The following is a 16,956-nucleotide window of genomic DNA, read 5'->3' on the forward strand; positions in this document are numbered from 1 at the left end:
TTTATTTCAAGTTGAAATATTGGCATGAAGACGAATTATTTTTTCCGAAACTAGGAATATAGCTAGGAGTATATAAAATTGAAAATTACTAGGATTAAATAAATATAAATGGAAAATATTAAGGAATACAGGTTACCGGTTGAAGGCAGTAAAAACACCACGTGAGCCAAACATGTTACATGAGCACGCTTTTAGTTGACACGTGGTGAAAAACGTGATAATTCTCGTGCAGTTTAGGCTCACGCGACTCACCTGATTATCAAGCACACCTTAAATATTGGGATATGATAGCATCACCACATGGTGACACATAGAATCCACCTTCCTCCGCGTGTCATGTATTTATTGGGCCTCTCACTATTTTCTATCGGGTTATTTTGTGAACTAGATGCAATTGAATTTTATAAATACCTAGTATCGTGTATTTACATCTACGTTATACGGTTTATTATTTAATCTTAAAATAATATCATGTTGCATTACTTTATTAATTATTTACCTCAATAAATATCTCTTAAAACCAATTTATTCAAAAAAAAATAGATCTATTCGTACATATGCATTGAAATTAAATTCAATGATAGACCGTGTGATAGGGGAGTGATCAATTGATAACTCATCACTTAATTGCTAACTACAACTAATTTAAGGTCATAGGATTTTAGAAAATGTGTGGTCTACAATTTGCCACGTGTAATTTTCGTTTTTATTAATAAAATAAAAAAAGATAAAAAAAAGCCAAATTAGGGTTTTAGATGAAAATGTCAATATAGTGTTTCGGAAATATCAACACAATGCTTTGAGAATGTCAACACAATGCTTTGAGAATGTTAACCCATTGCTTATATTGACATTCTACATGTTTATTGACATATTTTATATAGTATGTTGATATTTCTGCTTTACGAAAAAATTGAAAAAATTTTGAATTTTTTTTCAAATTTTGACGTCGGAACATATGCATGTATGATATCGTTGGAATCCTTATAAAATTACCTTTAATTTGATATATGTTATATGAATTTAATGTTTTGGGATTTCTTTTAAAAGTTAGTTATAACTAAACATGTAGTTAATTGACATTAATACTCCTATTGATATTTTATGGAATTAATCCTATGGCTTTATTGACGTTTTTTGTTGATCGTATTGACATTTTGTGGTTGATGATCTAGGCCCTTGATTTAAATATCTTATGGCTATTATTTAGTTGTAGTTAAGAATTAGGTATTGAGTTAGTAATATAACAATTTTCAATGTGTGATAAATGTCAAATTAGCAGTAAAGTCGGCGATATTCTAAATATCTAATCTTATTCATTTTGAACATGTTAAAATCAAAACTAGTGTTAATTGGTTAGTGAATGTACTAAATGGAGACGTCTTTTCCACTTGATATATTAGTCATGTGAACCATGATCTTATGTGCATAAACAAGGCCCCCACTTTTTCAAGAAGAAAAATGATAAATGTGTCATGGCTCTCATCACACAAAAGTTGTGAAAAACAATAATTTTGAATTGACATAACACCATATTGCTTTACATCTTTCATTCAAAATAATGAATATCCTCAAAACTAAAAATAGTTCCAAATTGAATAAAAGCCATGTTCAAGATTCAACAAGCCATCACCCGTGACGAAAAAGCATATAGAAATGAAATGAAATAAGTTAATCATTTGGTCAACCTACAATAATTGAGATATTATCCAATGAAATCCACTGTCCAGCCCACATGAATAGAATGCATTATAAAATACTAGCACAAGTAGTGGAGTAATATTTAACGAGACACCCCCACATAAAAAAACATAAACACTACTAGTAAATTTATCTAAATTTTTATCTTTTTGTGTTGAGAAAGGAGAGATTGTCTATGTATTCACATAGTAGGTGTCTATTGCTTGGAATTTCACAGAAAATCTTCGCAGTTTTTTAAGCACATGAAGATGCTCTCCTCCCCATATATATTTGATAGAGACAATATTATATTTAAAGAAAAATGTATTTGATCCAAGTCCAAGAGACAAATAAATAAGCATTGTATCTTTAAATGTTAGTGTTGTTATGATAAAAAAAAAAGTAATAATGATAATAAGTGACTATTATTTATAAAATTATTATTTTTATGAATAAGAAACACAAACATAGCGGCTATTGAAAAATTTCTTAATAAAATTAGTTATTGTTTAAATAAATAAAAGTTGCCATTTTCTTTTATATTAGACTAAACTTGAATTATGTTAGATCTAAGACCGGATCAGATTAGACTCGTTGTAAATAGTACATTTTCTTTACTCTGTACGTCAATAAATATAAAATATCTTTAAAACATCCGTAGTACAGTGATATCAAAATGTAGTACATGTAAATAGTACATTTGAATAATATATAAAACCTAAAGTTAAAGTTTACAATTTAAAATAAAGAAAGCTGATGATCATGCAATTACAATTGTCAAGTTGCATAATTATTTACATTTTATCTTGGGACAATTGTCTATCTATTCAAATCCATTTGTTAAATGCGAGTATTTTATTTGGGGAAATAATTAAATTAGAAATTGGAAGATGAGAGCGACAGGTGGAATAAAAGATAAGAGAGCATGTGATTGGCGTTTGAATATCGAAATTAAAAATCAGATTTTGTGGTTTGGTCCCTGAACTTCGGCCGGCGACAACGGCGAAGGGCCCAATATTCTCAAATATTACATTATTAACCCCTAAGAGATGGGTGGGTACAATATACATACACTATACAGTACCGAAACAGCCATAACACATGCCATACAAAAAATTTAGTATAAAGAAATACCATCCATTTATCTTACCGAAAATTTTTGAATATTGAATTTTTGGAACGGTCAATTTCTATACCACTCCGGTACCGTATTTTCGGTATATCGTACAAAAATTTGGTACGTCATAATTTTACGATATATACCAAATGTTATTACGGTATACCACATCTCCGTTATACTTCTTCCGTCTTTTAAAATAGATTCATTTGAAATCACACAGATTTTAACGTACAATTGATAAAGTAAAAGAGAGATGAAAAGAAAAAGTAATTAAAATTTATTAGTGCAGAATGAGTCTCACCTCATTACAAAGAAAAATATTTTCTAAAATAGAAAATTTATATTAATACGTGACGTAGTTTCTATTTTTAAAGGACGGAGGTAGTACTGTTATACTCCCTCCGTCCGCGAAATATTGTCTAAGTTTGACTTGGCACGAGTTTTAAGAAATGAGAAGAAAAAGTTAGTGGAATGTAAGTTTCATATTATATATTGGTTTTATAATAGGATGTGAGTGTAATGAGTTAGTTGAAAGTATGGTCATTTACCAAAAATGGATAAAAAAATAAAATGGACAACATTTCACGGACGGACCGAAATGGCAAAACTAGACAACATTTCACAGACGGATCAGAGGGAGTATAACCTTATATATTGATGCTGGTATATGAACAGTATAATGTAAATTACGGTATATACCAAAATTTCAGTATGGTGCGGTATATGAAAATTCATATCATCGTTGTAGCAAAATCTTTAGGTATACCTTATCAAAAATCACCATCACGATATAGCGAAAATTTAATATTTTTGATATAATAAGTTCAGTATTTTGAGCATTTTCCCCATCCTTAACTAGTGAAAAAGCTTCTTTTTTATAATCACAATTTGTTAAACTATAGATTCATGTCAATCATGTCATTTGGTTTCCTTAAATCATTTACTAGTAGTATAAGACTTTCTTTTTGGCTATACAACAGATATAGGAAATCAGAGTCGTATACTAAAAAAAAAGTTGTCGTCGTCGATTTGCTGGTGTCATCTGACATCATTTGTGCCGAGGAAACATATTTTTTTCTTTATATTGTACAAAATCTCTCCATTATTATGCAATATTCTCTTATGGAAGATAATTCCATAGGTCCATAACTATCTGAATTATAATATTTCAGTTTTTCTAATATATGCTTTGATCATGTGATATGTAAAAATATTGGAAATTGCTCAAGTGAATTAAAGAGATGAGTTGGAACGGGAACTGATGTCAACTAAAATTAGGCAGATTTATAGTAGTACAGTGTAACAGTTCTATACTCCTGGTTCTATAGTTGAATTGATCGAAGCAAATACGCAATCCATCTCCACCTAGATAAATACGTCCAATGAATATTAATTATATGTGAAAATTTCCTAGTACTCAAAAGTCAAAACACCAAAATATAGACTGAAATTTTTTCCTTATTTGTTGAAAGATGTCGTAAAATAAAGATTTGGGCGAGACATAAGCAATGTCTCTTCCCGCACACAAAATACATTGCTTGAAATTTGATAATTTTCTTCGAATTTTGTTCGATTTATAACTAGTTAAATTGTTGTGAAACTCTTAAACGTGGCTATTCTCAAAGAAATTAAATTAAATAATACTCCCTCCGTCCACGAATAAGAGTCCCGTTTTTCCATTTTGGTCCGTCCACGAATAAGAGTCCCGGTTCATAATTACCATAAATGGTAAAGAGACCTCACATTCCACTGACTCATTCCACTCACATATCATTTAAAACTAATATATACAAGTGAGACCTCTATTCCACTAACTTTCTTCCACCCACTTTTCTTAACATTTCTTAAAACCCGCCCATTTAGAATTGGGACTCTTAATCATGGACGGAGGGAGTATGATAAATATATTTTGATTATATTTTGTATGGAAAATGATCAATACAAAAATTGATCCCAATACAAAATCCAGACCAAATCATGACTATGAGATTTGACAATCTAATGGTCAATAATTAAAGAAAAACACGGAGAGTTATTATAAAGCAGTTTTAGGTCATATTATAAACTTTGGGGTTGAGGTCATTTTAAGATCCTTTTATGTCATCCTTATCAGAATGACATAAAAATAAGCTTACGATAACCTAAAAATGACCTTCATATGCTTGATTCTGTATTTTTGTATTAAAAATGGGTTTGTATAGATCAAAACCCTATTTTGTATTGCTGAAAGCTTAAAGAACATAAATATAAAGTCAAGGAGTACGAAAATCAAATATTTTAGTAAGTAGTACTCCTATCTTGTTTTCTTGCCATACATGCGGTCCTCATGAGTGGTCCTCAGTTGGGAAATGTGTATTTTCTATTAATTATTTTTCTAAGATAATTCTACGTGTGGTTGGTGATTAAATTACAACTCTTTTTTTTAAATAATGAGGAGCGATCGATTAGGAATTCGATAGAAACAAAGGATGTGTCCATGCCTCTACCATATCATTTTTAAATATTTTGCTCAATTTTTTTTAATAGTATACATTTATCTATGATGATTCTCAATGAATCTTTTGACAGCTCGAACTCTTTTATTTAATTCAAAATATTTAAGTGATTGATAATATCAACGCGGTTATGTGCATGTTCAATGTCTTGGTTTATTCGTTATTGATAAGACAATTTATTACTAACTTTCTAATATATTTTGATTAAATGTTTACTTTTTAAAGAGATACAAAAAATTTCAATGAAATTCGAATGTGTGACCTGTTTAAGCGTAAATGAATTTTAGCAAACACATGCATGTGTGTCACGATTCCGTCCCTTCATTCCAACTATTATCTTCCAAAATGGAAATATTTACTTTTTGTAGGAATAGGTTTAGGTTTGGTTGCCCTTTGTTAGTAACGTTATTTTGGAATTAGGCCTCATTCAACTCAATATATGGATTCAACCTTGACACAACATCAACCTATATTTTAAAATTGCATCCGTGAAGTAGCATTTGTTTTGTAAAGTTGTCTTTAATTTGATGTTTGCACATACCTAATGACAAAAACAATTGATGCTCCTTTTCACTTGATCTTTTCTTAAAGAATATTATAGGATATGTTCTCGAACTATTCATTAAAATTTAGCACTACTACTCGCTTAGATTTAGAAGTATCAACATAGATTAGCTTTTAAGTGTTGGGAATAATGGGCTAGCCCACTTCTCATAATTCTACCGGACTTGAGGTCCGTTTATTATTATTGGACCGAGACTCAGCCCATTATCATGTGGATTGTGTGGTCACGTTGAATTGAAGTCCTTAATATTACTTTTTTGCTAGTATAGTTAAATATTGCATGCCATGTATATATATTACTCTTCGTTCTGATTTACTCCATTTGTTTGTTTGTTAGTAGTATATTGTAAGGTATCCACAGCTTCTATGTTTTGGCTATCTGATATCTCTCTTTATTCATTACCATCTGATATTTTTCTTCATTCCTAACTACTTAACTCGTGAATCTCAGATCAAGGTGGCATTGAGATGGATAGTTGAACAAGGTGTAACTCCAAAAATAGTTACACGCATTGTTATTTCAACATCATATAAGGTAAGGCAACTCCAAAACATTCCTAGGATCCTCACGATTCCTACATTAATAGATTTAACCTTTTCAGATCACTGCAAAAAAAAAACACTGTTTACCGAGCACCAAAATGCTCAGAAAGAAAAGGAGGAAGTAATATATAAAACTAAATATACCGAGCATTTTAGGTGGTCGTTATTTGCTTTGTCAGCATATTTGTCCCTCTACTTTCTGAGCACCTACAGCCATACGCGATCCTCCAATTACCCAGACCCATGTGGGTGATTAAATGTCAAAGCCTTTGTGTAACTATATATATACATTTATATAAAACCAAATTGTGGGTGATTGTCAATAATGTCGGCCAAGATTAATAGTAGTAATTAAATAATTTTGGTGTTTCTATTACTACATGCTAGGAGTATCAAACAAAAGCTCCCCAAAAAACCGTTGACTTGCTGTAGCAATAATAATTATCAAGAACAAGAAGAGAGATGGCTGTTGGTGAAATAGTGTTGAATTCCGGCTATAAGATGCCGGCGCTGGGATTCGGCACCGGCTCGCCTCCATCTCCGCCGGCACACGAGCTCACCGCCATCATCGTCGACGGCATCGCGGCCGGATACCGCCACATCGACACCGCCGCCATGTACGGCACGGAGGCGGCCGTCGGCGCAGCGGTGGCGGAGGCGGTGGAGCGCGGCCTCATCAAGAGCCGCCGTGAAGTCTTTGTTACGTCCAAGCTTAATGTGTTCGACACTCATCCAGATCTTGTGCTTCCTGCCCTCAAACAAACTCTTAGGTACTCACTAAAATAACTCATTTCTTCTAACTTTTTATATTTTTTTTAGTATTATTAAGTGATACTATAGGTTTATATTGGGGGAATCCTCAAAATCATATTGGTTATAAATTTGGAACCTAATAGATTAACAATACTTCAAATCTTCATTCGTACGTTCTTATCTAATTCATATTATCACTATTTTTTTTATCTATTTGTTTTGATGTCATTAATTTCAATAATTACATATTAATTAAAGCTTGATTAATTCTTTTATTTGAATATATATAGAAACTAGATAAATCAATGACGTCTATAATTTTCATTCATTTTATAAAATTAATGACATCAATAATAATTTTCAAAGGGTTGGAATCAAACTACTAGTACATGACTAAAATGAAAAAAAATTTGATATGGACTAAATGGCATTCTCATGAGATATATAACATATATTATTACTCCATCCGTCCCAAAATAATTGAATCATTTCCTTTTTTTGGCAAAAATTTTATCTTCTTTCATATTTTACTTTCTCTTTATTTCTCTTACTTTACTCTCTTCACTTTAACATTTAATACATTAATTTCTTAAATCTCGTGTCCAAAAGAAATGCATCAACTACCTTTGGGACGGGAATGAGTATAAAAATCCATTTTTTTAGAAAACACTAAGTCTTACATGTAATCTATTGAGTACTTGCACTTGATCTTTCGTGCTCTTGTAAATTGTCACCTAGTATAGTGCATTTTAACCTAAAAGATCATAGGAAAATATTAAATATTGTACTGATTTGCAGTGATCTAAAGTTAGACTACGTGGATCTCTACCTTATACACTGGCCATTAAGAATCAAGAAAGGTGCCAACGTGTCTAATCTAAAAGGAGAAGACTTGCTTCATTTTAATGTTAAAGAGGTTTGGGAGGCCATGGAAGAGTGTTGTAAGTTGGGATTAGCCAAGTCTATTGGCGTCAGCAACTTCAGCTCTGTTAAACTCTCTAACCTCTTGGAATTCGCCACCATTCCGCCCGCGGTCGACCAGGTCCGTCACCCCCGAAAATCCTTTCATACTAGTGTTGGTATAAATGTGCGACATCTAATTGTTCATTCATCATAGGTGGAGATGAATGTAGCATGGCAGCAACAAAAGTTGGTGAAGTTGTGCAAGGATAAGAACATTCATGTCGCGGCTTGGTCTCCTCTCGGAGCAAACGGTGCGTTCTGGGGCACCCTCGCGGTTATGGAAAGTCCTGTTCTCAAAGAAATTGCAGCTTCGAGAAACAAGACTGTGCCACAGGTGAGTTATCCCTCATAGATCGTAGTGTAAAAATAGATCAACTTAAATAACTAGCGAGTCAGTCCTTCTATTGAGTCTTTGACTTCCTACCTAGTTAATCGTGAATCTCGAATTAAATACTAAGGTGGCATTGAGATGGATAGTTGAACAAGGTGTAACTCCAATAGTGAAGAGCTACAACAAGGAGCGGATGAGGGCAAATCTTGAAATTTTCAACTGGGAACTAAGTGATGAAGATATCTGCAAGATTCAAACGATTCCTCAAGCAAGAGCATTGAAAGGAGATAGATTTATTATTCAAGGTCATGGGGATTACAACAGTGTTGAAGAATTCTGGGACGGAGAACTTTAATGAAACATCGATCTTCTGTAACCCATTCGAGCAATTCGATTTTCTTTGTTGTGCACTGAAACTCTTTTAGCTCAAATTCAGCTTTGGTTGCCTATACACACTCTCTTTTCTGCCATATGTATATTGTGAGATATTTGACCACTGTAAAATAATTATTTGCAAAAAATGAAACAATGTCAACAAAAACTTAACAATAGTAGCAATTAAATGAAAAGAAAATGGTTAGCAAAGGGAAGAGGTTGGCTCAATTATAGCACAAAAGCATTCATTTAACTACATTTTTCAAACCCCTTTTGCTACTTTACTAACACTAGAGAAATTACCATACATTACAACATCATAACACTAGCAAATATCTAAACATTATGGCAATCTTTATTTGAACACAATCTCAAGCATCAAGGCTTCAACCAGCACAATCATCGCCGTCGCCGTCAGCAGCCCTCTTCTTCATTGGGAAAGAATACAAAGAATAATAATGAATAGGGAGTAATAAATGGAGGAGTTGAAGGATGATGCCGACTGCCAGGAAGAATCACAGGCCAGCAGAGACCAACCCATGCAACGTAACGATACCGATCACGACATTATCGTCATTAATGACGGGCAAGAACTGCACCGGTGATGGTGGAGACTCCATCTTCTGCATTGCCTCCACAGCCATGGCTTCTGGGCCAATGGTCCTTGGCTTCCTGCAATAAACAGATAGGAGTTGTTGAACTTTCTCAATCAAAAATCAAGAAGAAACGGCATATATATGGTCCTGAGAATATATCACTAGACGATCAGGACGTCGCAGTTAATAAACCAACCTATCTTGCAATACAAAGCTGAAGTGCTTCTTATAAGGAAAGATGGGAGAAGTTAGAGCCAGTTTCTATGCTTCAAACCGGCTTTGCCACATCAGCATGTTAGACTTTGGGAACTAGAAACCTTTCTCATGAAAATCCAGTTTCTGTTAAACAGTGCGTAAGAGCCAGAAATTGCAAGAAACTAACAGCAACACTAGCCCGACCACCTACCCCTTCTTTCTAGGCCTATTACCAAGTCACTCTCTTTGCCCTTCTGCCAGACATCTAAATTTAAATTCATCCAACAAATTCTAAATGTCTCATGTAGGTTTCCAACAAATTCACCAAGCAGAAATAACCATATTGGAATCAAACCAAGTTACGTAAATAGTCGAGGAAGAAAATATGACCAGAAACAGAGTATCATGATCCAAAATAGGCTAAATTGATTAGGGAGTATCTCAGATAATTGTTTCACCAAGTGTATAGTTTTGAGAGTAATCATTAAACGTAGAAACCAACACCTAGATCTTAGTATTACAATAAATCATCAGTTTGCTTCACATAAATCAGGTTTTCGCCAAATCACATGAAAATATAAAACATCATTAGGGAAAGCGGTTGTAGGCTCTTAAAGGAGAATATCAGCTTCCTTGAGAATCTAAGTTTAAGGATCCTTGTTAACTGCATGGATTATAATACACGTATATGGATTGGATTCTAAAAATGCACTTTTTCTTTATGTCAAAATCCAAGAGAAGATGCTTTAATTGCAAACACAGCAACTAAAAAGCATACAATCATGAATCAAAACTATGGAATCAGGATAGGAATGCACCTGCTACACGTCTCTCCCACAGTTAGCTTGAAGATCCCCTCGCCACTGGCTTTCAATGTGCGCCGCAAGTCACCATCAGTGAAAGTACCTAGCAGATGATACTCATCGTTTATAACGAGAAGGCATCCACAACCTTTACTGGTCAGCTCTACAAGCAGATCCATGATCAGATCTTGCTCCCTGCAAACTGGAAGCTCGTCTTCCTTCTTCATAACATCCTTCACCTACAACCAAAATGGACTCAAGATAACTTGGGAAATTCATCATTGCACAGTATACTACAGAGACACAGATAAAAGATCCACCAAAAATGAATCTTCTTCCATCAGTATTCATAGAAATCATACCCCAACAAACAGATTCCACCAACACTCCTGTAGCATTTATTCAATTCTACTAAATTTTCTCAACATCTTTCACCGCATTCATATCAAGCTTCAAAAGCACCGAATTTTCCATCCAAATCAACATTACAAGCTCACGCACAATCCACAGAGTAAAAAAGCAGCAGACAAAAAAAAATCACCTTAAAAATCAAGCTCTTCCCAATCCTCCCAGCAGGATGATTCGACGCATACTCCTCTTTGCTCAAATTCCTAGCCCCCATAAGCGCGATCGCCACCGTATCCCCAAAAACCATCTGGATCGCCGTCGAAGTCACCGGCGCCAGATCGAAGGGGCACAATTCCCTCTCCAGCGGCAAATGCACATTCAAATCGCAGAGCCGCGTGAGCCCATTCGGCGTCACCGACGTCACCGAGATCAAATAAACCCCTTTCGCCTTGGCGCACGGCACCAGCTTCAGCAGCTCCTCCGAATTCCCGCTCTTGCTGAACAAAACGAGCAAATCCGCCGCCGACAGAATGCCGATGTCGCCGTGGAGCGCGTCGACCGGGGACAGGAACGCCGATTTGATCCCGAGCGACACCAGCGTCTGCGCGATCTTCTGCGCGACGAAGCCCGATTTCCCGACGCCGGAGAAGAAGATGGTGCCCTCGGCCTTCAATAGAGTCTCCGTGAACGCTAGGGTTTGGGATATGTCGAGATTGTGGAAGAAATGGTTGAGGTAATTTTGCTGGCATTTGAAGAGATTGAGCAAATGCGGTTTGTCCAATTTCTGCGAAGATATGTTAATTTCTTCATCTTGCGGGTCGGTGAATGAGAGAGAAAGAGACCCCATTTTTTCCGGATTTCTTTCTCGAGTGATCTGCTGAATCTGTGATTGAACCAACAATTAAACGCGCTCAATTTTTAAGATGATTGCAAATTCTGGCGCTGATGCAACAAGCTACTGCTATTTATAGTATGATCTGTTACTAATTTGTACAAGATTTCAAGTGTTAATTTGGGAATTGCCTATGAGAAACTATAATAATTGCAAAATCACAGTAAATAAAGTAAAACTTTTAGTTTGTTTAAAATCATAAAATTGACAAAAGTTCGTATATTTAAGTGTCAATATTATAGTCCTTGAATGATGAATCTACATTGCGAAGATCATTTCCATAAGAGCTTGATTTTTAACGTTGTTCAATTATGGACGTGTATTTGGAGTTGGTATCATAAAACTATATAAAAAGTGTGACAAATTAACATAATATCCATGAGAAATCTATAAAAGATTGTCGGTCAGGCGACATAACAAATTAATAATTCCCAATCGCAAACTATAATTATTATAGACATATAGTATCGTCGTAGGACCCAATATTATTTAATTTTGATCTATGTAGATATGCTTGTTTAATAATTGATGTGATGTTGGGTTCACTATTTAAGTGACATGGAATTCTAATTGGCAAAATATCCATATTTGAAGTTTCAACTTTACAAAACTACCACTTGTTCAATTTGATCTTCTTGGAGCTTTTCTACGTGAATATTGATATGTTGGAAACATTGTTGGGGAATTTAACACGACAAGGGTAAAGATGTTGCTCTATAACATGAACCCAATGGATTTTATCCATTGATTGGGTTTATATTAATAATGTACCTTTTGTAGTCAAAATTCAAACATTTGGTGAATTAAGATCTTTTAATAAATAAACAAAAGTGCTCATCAATAAAATTAGGAGTAACTGCTTTTAAAATCACAAATTTTCCATAAATTCTGGTTTTTCCCACGAACTTTAAAAAGTTTGTGTAATGTCATGAACTTTATTGTCGGTTGCCATTTTCCCATGTCAGGTTTTCCGGTCTGATTCAAACTGTTCGTTTCCTATTAAGAAAATGTCCAAATTCTTTTATCTTACTATCGTTACCTTCATCTTTGAAATAGCTTCGCATGGGTACCTTGTACGCCTCAATCAGAACTCAGATGAAGAAGTTATGGCCATTATGATAGTACAAGGTCGCAACCTTCATCAAATGGCCATAACTTCTTCATCTGAGTTCCGATACTGGCGCGCGTACAAGGTACCCACGCGAAGCTATTTCAAAGACGAAGATAACGATAGTAAGATAAAAGAATTTGGACATTGTCTTAATAGGCAACGAACAATTTGAATCAGACCGGAAAACCTGAGCATGGGAAAATGACAACCAACAATAAAGTTCGTGACATTACTACTAACTTTTTAAAGTTCGTGGGAAAAATAGAAATTCATGGAAAGTTGGTGACTTTAAAAGCAGTTACCCCATAAAATTATACTTCCTCCGTCTCACAAAGATTGTCCCATTTGACCGGGCACGAGTTTTAAGAAATGTAATGAAAAGTGAGTTGAAAAAGTTAGTGGAATGCACGTGGGTCCTACTTTTATATATTAGTTTTATAATAAAATGTGAGTAGGAATGAGTTAGTAGAATATGAGATCCACTACCAAAAATGGTAAAAAGTGCAATGAGACAAACTTTGTGGGACGAACCGAAATAGGAAAATGGGACAATCTTTGTGGGACGGAGGGAGTCTTTATAAACTACTTTGCGTGTCATTATGGGCTAATTTTAATGGCCTATCAAAGTCAAGCCCATTTATAAAAGCCCAATAAAATTGTCACCATCCATTGACGGCGTACTCCTCACCGAGTTGAGCCGAAGCAAATTCCTAATGAAATTCGTCACTATCCTAAGTCCAGATTCCAATTTTTCGAATTCGGCTACTCATATTCCATTTTTAGATATGAATCGGCAACTCGTGTATGTATGCGCATGTGAATGAGGGGGAGATGATGAGCTTGGGGAATACGGCGGAGATAATTTTCCAGTAATTGAAATGGATTGATAATCTGATATCTACACACACGCTGTGAGTGTGTGTAGGAGTTGATATCACTACTGCTGCTGCTGCTGCTGCTGCTGCTGCTGCTGCTGTTCTTCGTTTCCAGCAAATATGATTGTGTTTGATTGGACATGCTAGGGCGGAAGACTGGATTTTTGGGGCATTTGCAGCTTATGCTGGACACGATGGTAAATTATTTTTAGGGCCTTCTTTATATTCTCGGAATAAATAATGGGAAGAGGTGTTGCTGGACATACATGTGTATTACTGTGTGTATTATTGTTTGATTTTTAATCAGGAAAGTAAGAACTGAAATAGCTGCTTTGCTTCAATGGCCTTTTATCTTGTGGAGATTCGATAATTCAACGTAAAGAGAAGTTCGATTTATGGTGGATTATAGAGTTAATGTGTGTTTGTTGAGTAGTGTATGGTGTGGATTATAGGAAGTGGATATGAATTGGAATTGGAATGAATGTGTGAACTGAGAAGCTTGTGGTTTAGTAATCACTCCCATTTTGAAATAGTTATTGATGGTGCTAGGCTCTTCAGAGTTTGATCTACTCCAAAATTATTCATGGTTACTAGGTTTCACATGCCTTTGTATGAGCATATTGTGTTTCAAGTATCACAGCAACTTCAAAATTTGTTGCCAATCTTGTCATATTTTAATGCTTCACATTCTTGTATGTTAGTAAGGATTGAGGAAATTACATCATGTGTAGGTTTGCAGTGTCTCAAGTTAACTCTAGTTATCAATCATGTGGAAATATCATAATGTGGCTGAACATTTGTATACAATGAGCTCAATGCATGAACAGCATAATGTGGAGAATTCAAGGTTGATTTAAGATGGTACTCCACTATTTTCCAAAATTGTTGGGATATATTCTTATGGATTTTGATAGCTTCTCTTGAAATGAATCTGAAATAAAATATAAGATATCCGAATGAGTACTCTTTCCGTTTTAAATTATGTTTTGGGCCTTTTGGCTTGCTGAAATAAGTTATTGATAGTACTATTATATTAGAAAAGCCTATATTCATTTGGCTAGATATGTACTTCGTTTCTCCTGTATAGTTTATTGTTTCCCTCAAACTGACAAAAATCTGCATATATGAGAGTACATAATTGTTAACATCTCCTATATTGCATAATTTGCATTAGAAGCCTAGATTCGTTCGGCTTGATATATTCCACTTCATTCGTTCATTTCCTCTGCACATAGTTTATTGTTTGACATTGTAGTTACTTTTTCAAAATGACAAAAATCTGCATATATATAAAAGCACATAATTGTTAACGTCTCCTATATTATAATGAAAGACTATACCTTCCTTTATTATAATCGCAGCAATCCTATTGGTCCATAATGACCTCTCATTTTATTCGTCCTTCCCCTGTCTCTATTTGCGAGTAGTAATCAAGCTCTATATTCTAAAAATTTTCACCGTGTTTTGGCGATTTGAGCACTGACCACCTATATATTCTTGAGGAGTCATTCACAATTAAACATGAGATACTTTAATTTGTGTTGGGGAGTTGTGCCTATGGCTAATCGTTTCAACGCGTTTCAGATTGACTCTCTCAAGCTGGCATTCGAGGAGTCAGAACACTTGACCAAGGTTAGGAAGATGGATCTGGTGAGGGTCACAGGGCTGGATATGGAGCAGGTAACCAGCTGGTTTAACAGGAAACGGGCGCGCAAACGAGCAAAGCTGTCAATCTTGAAGCTGGAAAGGATCAATGCTGAGCTCAAGCAGTTGCTCCAGCAGCGCCATGAGCGAGAAATCAGGCTCGTGAAGGAGCTCGAGGAGAGGAAAAGGAGGGAAGCCGAGCTTCAAGATGAAAATCTGCGTCTCAAATGCAGGATTGCTGCAATCATTCCACAGTTTGATCCCACGGTTGATTTTTCTCACGCCTATCATAGCTGAGGGCGGATTTTTTCGCCTTCAAAGAGCTCTTTTGTTTCAATATTGCAGCTCTTTTATTTCATTTAAAGAACTATCCACAGCGACTAATGCTGCATTTAGTTAATGCATTGTCTTTCTTATCTTATTCTTTACAAGGTAGAGGTTTAGTTAAGTTCAAATAAAACTCGTGTAACATAACTCAGCAGCGTCGGAGGGATTACCCCAAAGCCATATAAATAGTAGCCTCGGCAAAATGTGAAAAACATAAGAAAAACCTTGTATTCTCCAAAATGCAACATGTATGTCCAAAATCTAAACTTGTTAAAAACGACTTCATTTGACTTTTGTTTATATTCGTTTAGATATGAAGGAATACTATATCTATCTATAGAAGGAGACCCGATGCTTTCCAACTTCCAAGAATCCAGCCTCTTAAAGATAAAAGCTATCATCATGGAACTTATCAAAATATAATGAAATTAACTAAGATATTTGTGATTATGTATTCATACATGAGTATAATATAAATAGAGGGAGCAGAATCAAATATCTTAGGATTTCATTTTAGATTCTCATAGAGGAGGACTAATCATGACTAAGTCTTTTCCCCCACAAAATGGGCTAATGATTATGCCAACCCACATTTTCCAACTCAAAAAGTACAATTTAAAACATACACCTAGACTATAGCTGGCCCATTTGCACACTATATCTATTATTATCATGAATCATTGATATTATTGGAGCCCAATCTTCAGCCATTTATATTTGAGAAGACAAATCCAAAAATTAAACTATTCACATAATCTTAGTACTACTTTTCTTTTAGCTGAGTCCAAAGTAGAATGTATAGAAATTTAATGCGATAGACCATTTAATATAAACCTATCCTATGACTTTACATTTATGTTGTCTATATGTGTATGTATTTCTCGTTTGTTTTGTAAATGAACACGATGCAATTTAAATGATCTATTCATTAAACTATAAATAGTGAAAAATTCATGTTTTAATACACACCTATTAAACCTCATGTCATGTGTATATATATTCCGAAATATCACTATATAATGTAGACAAATGTTTATATTCCAAAAGCTCTATATACACAGCTAAATTATTCATAAATAAATGGAGTACTACTTTTCATCCTATTCAAAATCTCACATTTCCCCTTTTTGAAGTATTCCCTCCGTCGTAGATTTGTAGTAACATTTTGCCATAAAAGTCCATCCCACATTTGGAGTAACATTTAGAATTTACCATATTTGCACATAAAATTTTACCCCATTATTCACTAAAATTACAACCAAATATCATTATCTACATTAAAATAAATCAAAACAAAAATAAAAAATCAAAAAGTAAAAAAAGGACCCACCAACTCACTTA

At 34.5% G+C, this 16,956-nt stretch overlaps 3 protein-coding genes across 3 annotated transcripts; 2 read left to right on the forward strand and 1 right to left on the reverse strand.

Annotated features, from left to right (window-relative positions):
* Nucleotides 1-6,786: 6,786 nt before the first annotated feature.
* Nucleotides 6,787-8,919, forward strand: LOC125189194 (protein REDOX 2-like). Its single transcript, XM_048086460.1, has 4 exons — nucleotides 6,787-7,172; nucleotides 7,954-8,197; nucleotides 8,273-8,452; nucleotides 8,577-8,919. The coding sequence occupies exons 1-4, from the start codon at nucleotides 6,865-6,867 to the stop codon at nucleotides 8,802-8,804; spliced, it is 960 nt and encodes a 319-aa protein (XP_047942417.1). The 5' UTR covers nucleotides 6,787-6,864; the 3' UTR covers nucleotides 8,805-8,919.
* Nucleotides 8,920-9,026: 107 nt separating this feature from the next.
* On the reverse strand, nucleotides 9,027-11,713 carry LOC125189193 (probable arabinose 5-phosphate isomerase). Its single transcript, XM_048086459.1, has 3 exons — nucleotides 10,960-11,713; nucleotides 10,434-10,657; nucleotides 9,027-9,496 (listed from the first exon to the last, which is right to left on the reverse strand). Exons 1-3 carry the CDS (start codon nucleotides 11,611-11,613, stop codon nucleotides 9,340-9,342), a joined length of 1,035 nt encoding a protein of 344 aa, XP_047942416.1. The 5' UTR covers nucleotides 11,614-11,713; the 3' UTR covers nucleotides 9,027-9,339.
* A 1,744-nt stretch (nucleotides 11,714-13,457) lies between these two features.
* Nucleotides 13,458-15,704, forward strand: LOC125187648 (homeobox-leucine zipper protein HOX12-like). The gene is made up of 2 exons (XM_048084276.1): nucleotides 13,458-13,841; nucleotides 15,229-15,704. Exons 1-2 carry the CDS (start codon nucleotides 13,785-13,787, stop codon nucleotides 15,583-15,585), a joined length of 414 nt encoding a protein of 137 aa, XP_047940233.1. The 5' UTR covers nucleotides 13,458-13,784; the 3' UTR covers nucleotides 15,586-15,704.
* Nucleotides 15,705-16,956: the final 1,252 nt, after the last annotated feature.

This window comes from Salvia hispanica, chromosome 5, assembly GCF_023119035.1.
Source record: "Salvia hispanica cultivar TCC Black 2014 chromosome 5, UniMelb_Shisp_WGS_1.0, whole genome shotgun sequence".
In the NCBI taxonomy this organism is placed as follows: Eukaryota; Viridiplantae; Streptophyta; class Magnoliopsida; order Lamiales; family Lamiaceae; genus Salvia; species Salvia hispanica.

Bases quoted from the DNA above. Each gene is read 5' to 3' on its own strand.
- LOC125189194 (XM_048086460.1), top strand. From the start codon at position 6,865: ATGGCTGTTGGTGAAATAGTGTTGAATTCCGGCTATAAGATGCCGGCG. The intron at 7,173-7,953 runs GTACTCACTAAA...ACTGATTTGCAG, and splicing joins GCCCTCAAACAAACTCTTAG to TGATCTAAAGTTAGACTACG. The intron at 8,198-8,272 runs GTCCGTCACCCC...CATTCATCATAG, and splicing joins TTCCGCCCGCGGTCGACCAG to GTGGAGATGAATGTAGCATG.
- LOC125189193 (XM_048086459.1), bottom strand. From the start codon at position 11,613: ATGGGGTCTCTTTCTCTCTCATTCACCGACCCGCAAGATGAAGAAATT. The intron at 10,658-10,959 runs GTGATTTTTTTT...TTTTGGTTGTAG, and splicing joins GGAAGAGCTTGATTTTTAAG to GTGAAGGATGTTATGAAGAA. The intron at 9,497-10,433 runs GTGCATTCCTAT...TGTTTATTGCAG, and splicing joins GTGGGAGAGACGTGTAGCAG to GAAGCCAAGGACCATTGGCC.
- LOC125187648 (XM_048084276.1), top strand. From the start codon at position 13,785: ATGCTAGGGCGGAAGACTGGATTTTTGGGGCATTTGCAGCTTATGCTG. The intron at 13,842-15,228 runs GTAAATTATTTT...AACGCGTTTCAG, and splicing joins AGCTTATGCTGGACACGATG to ATTGACTCTCTCAAGCTGGC.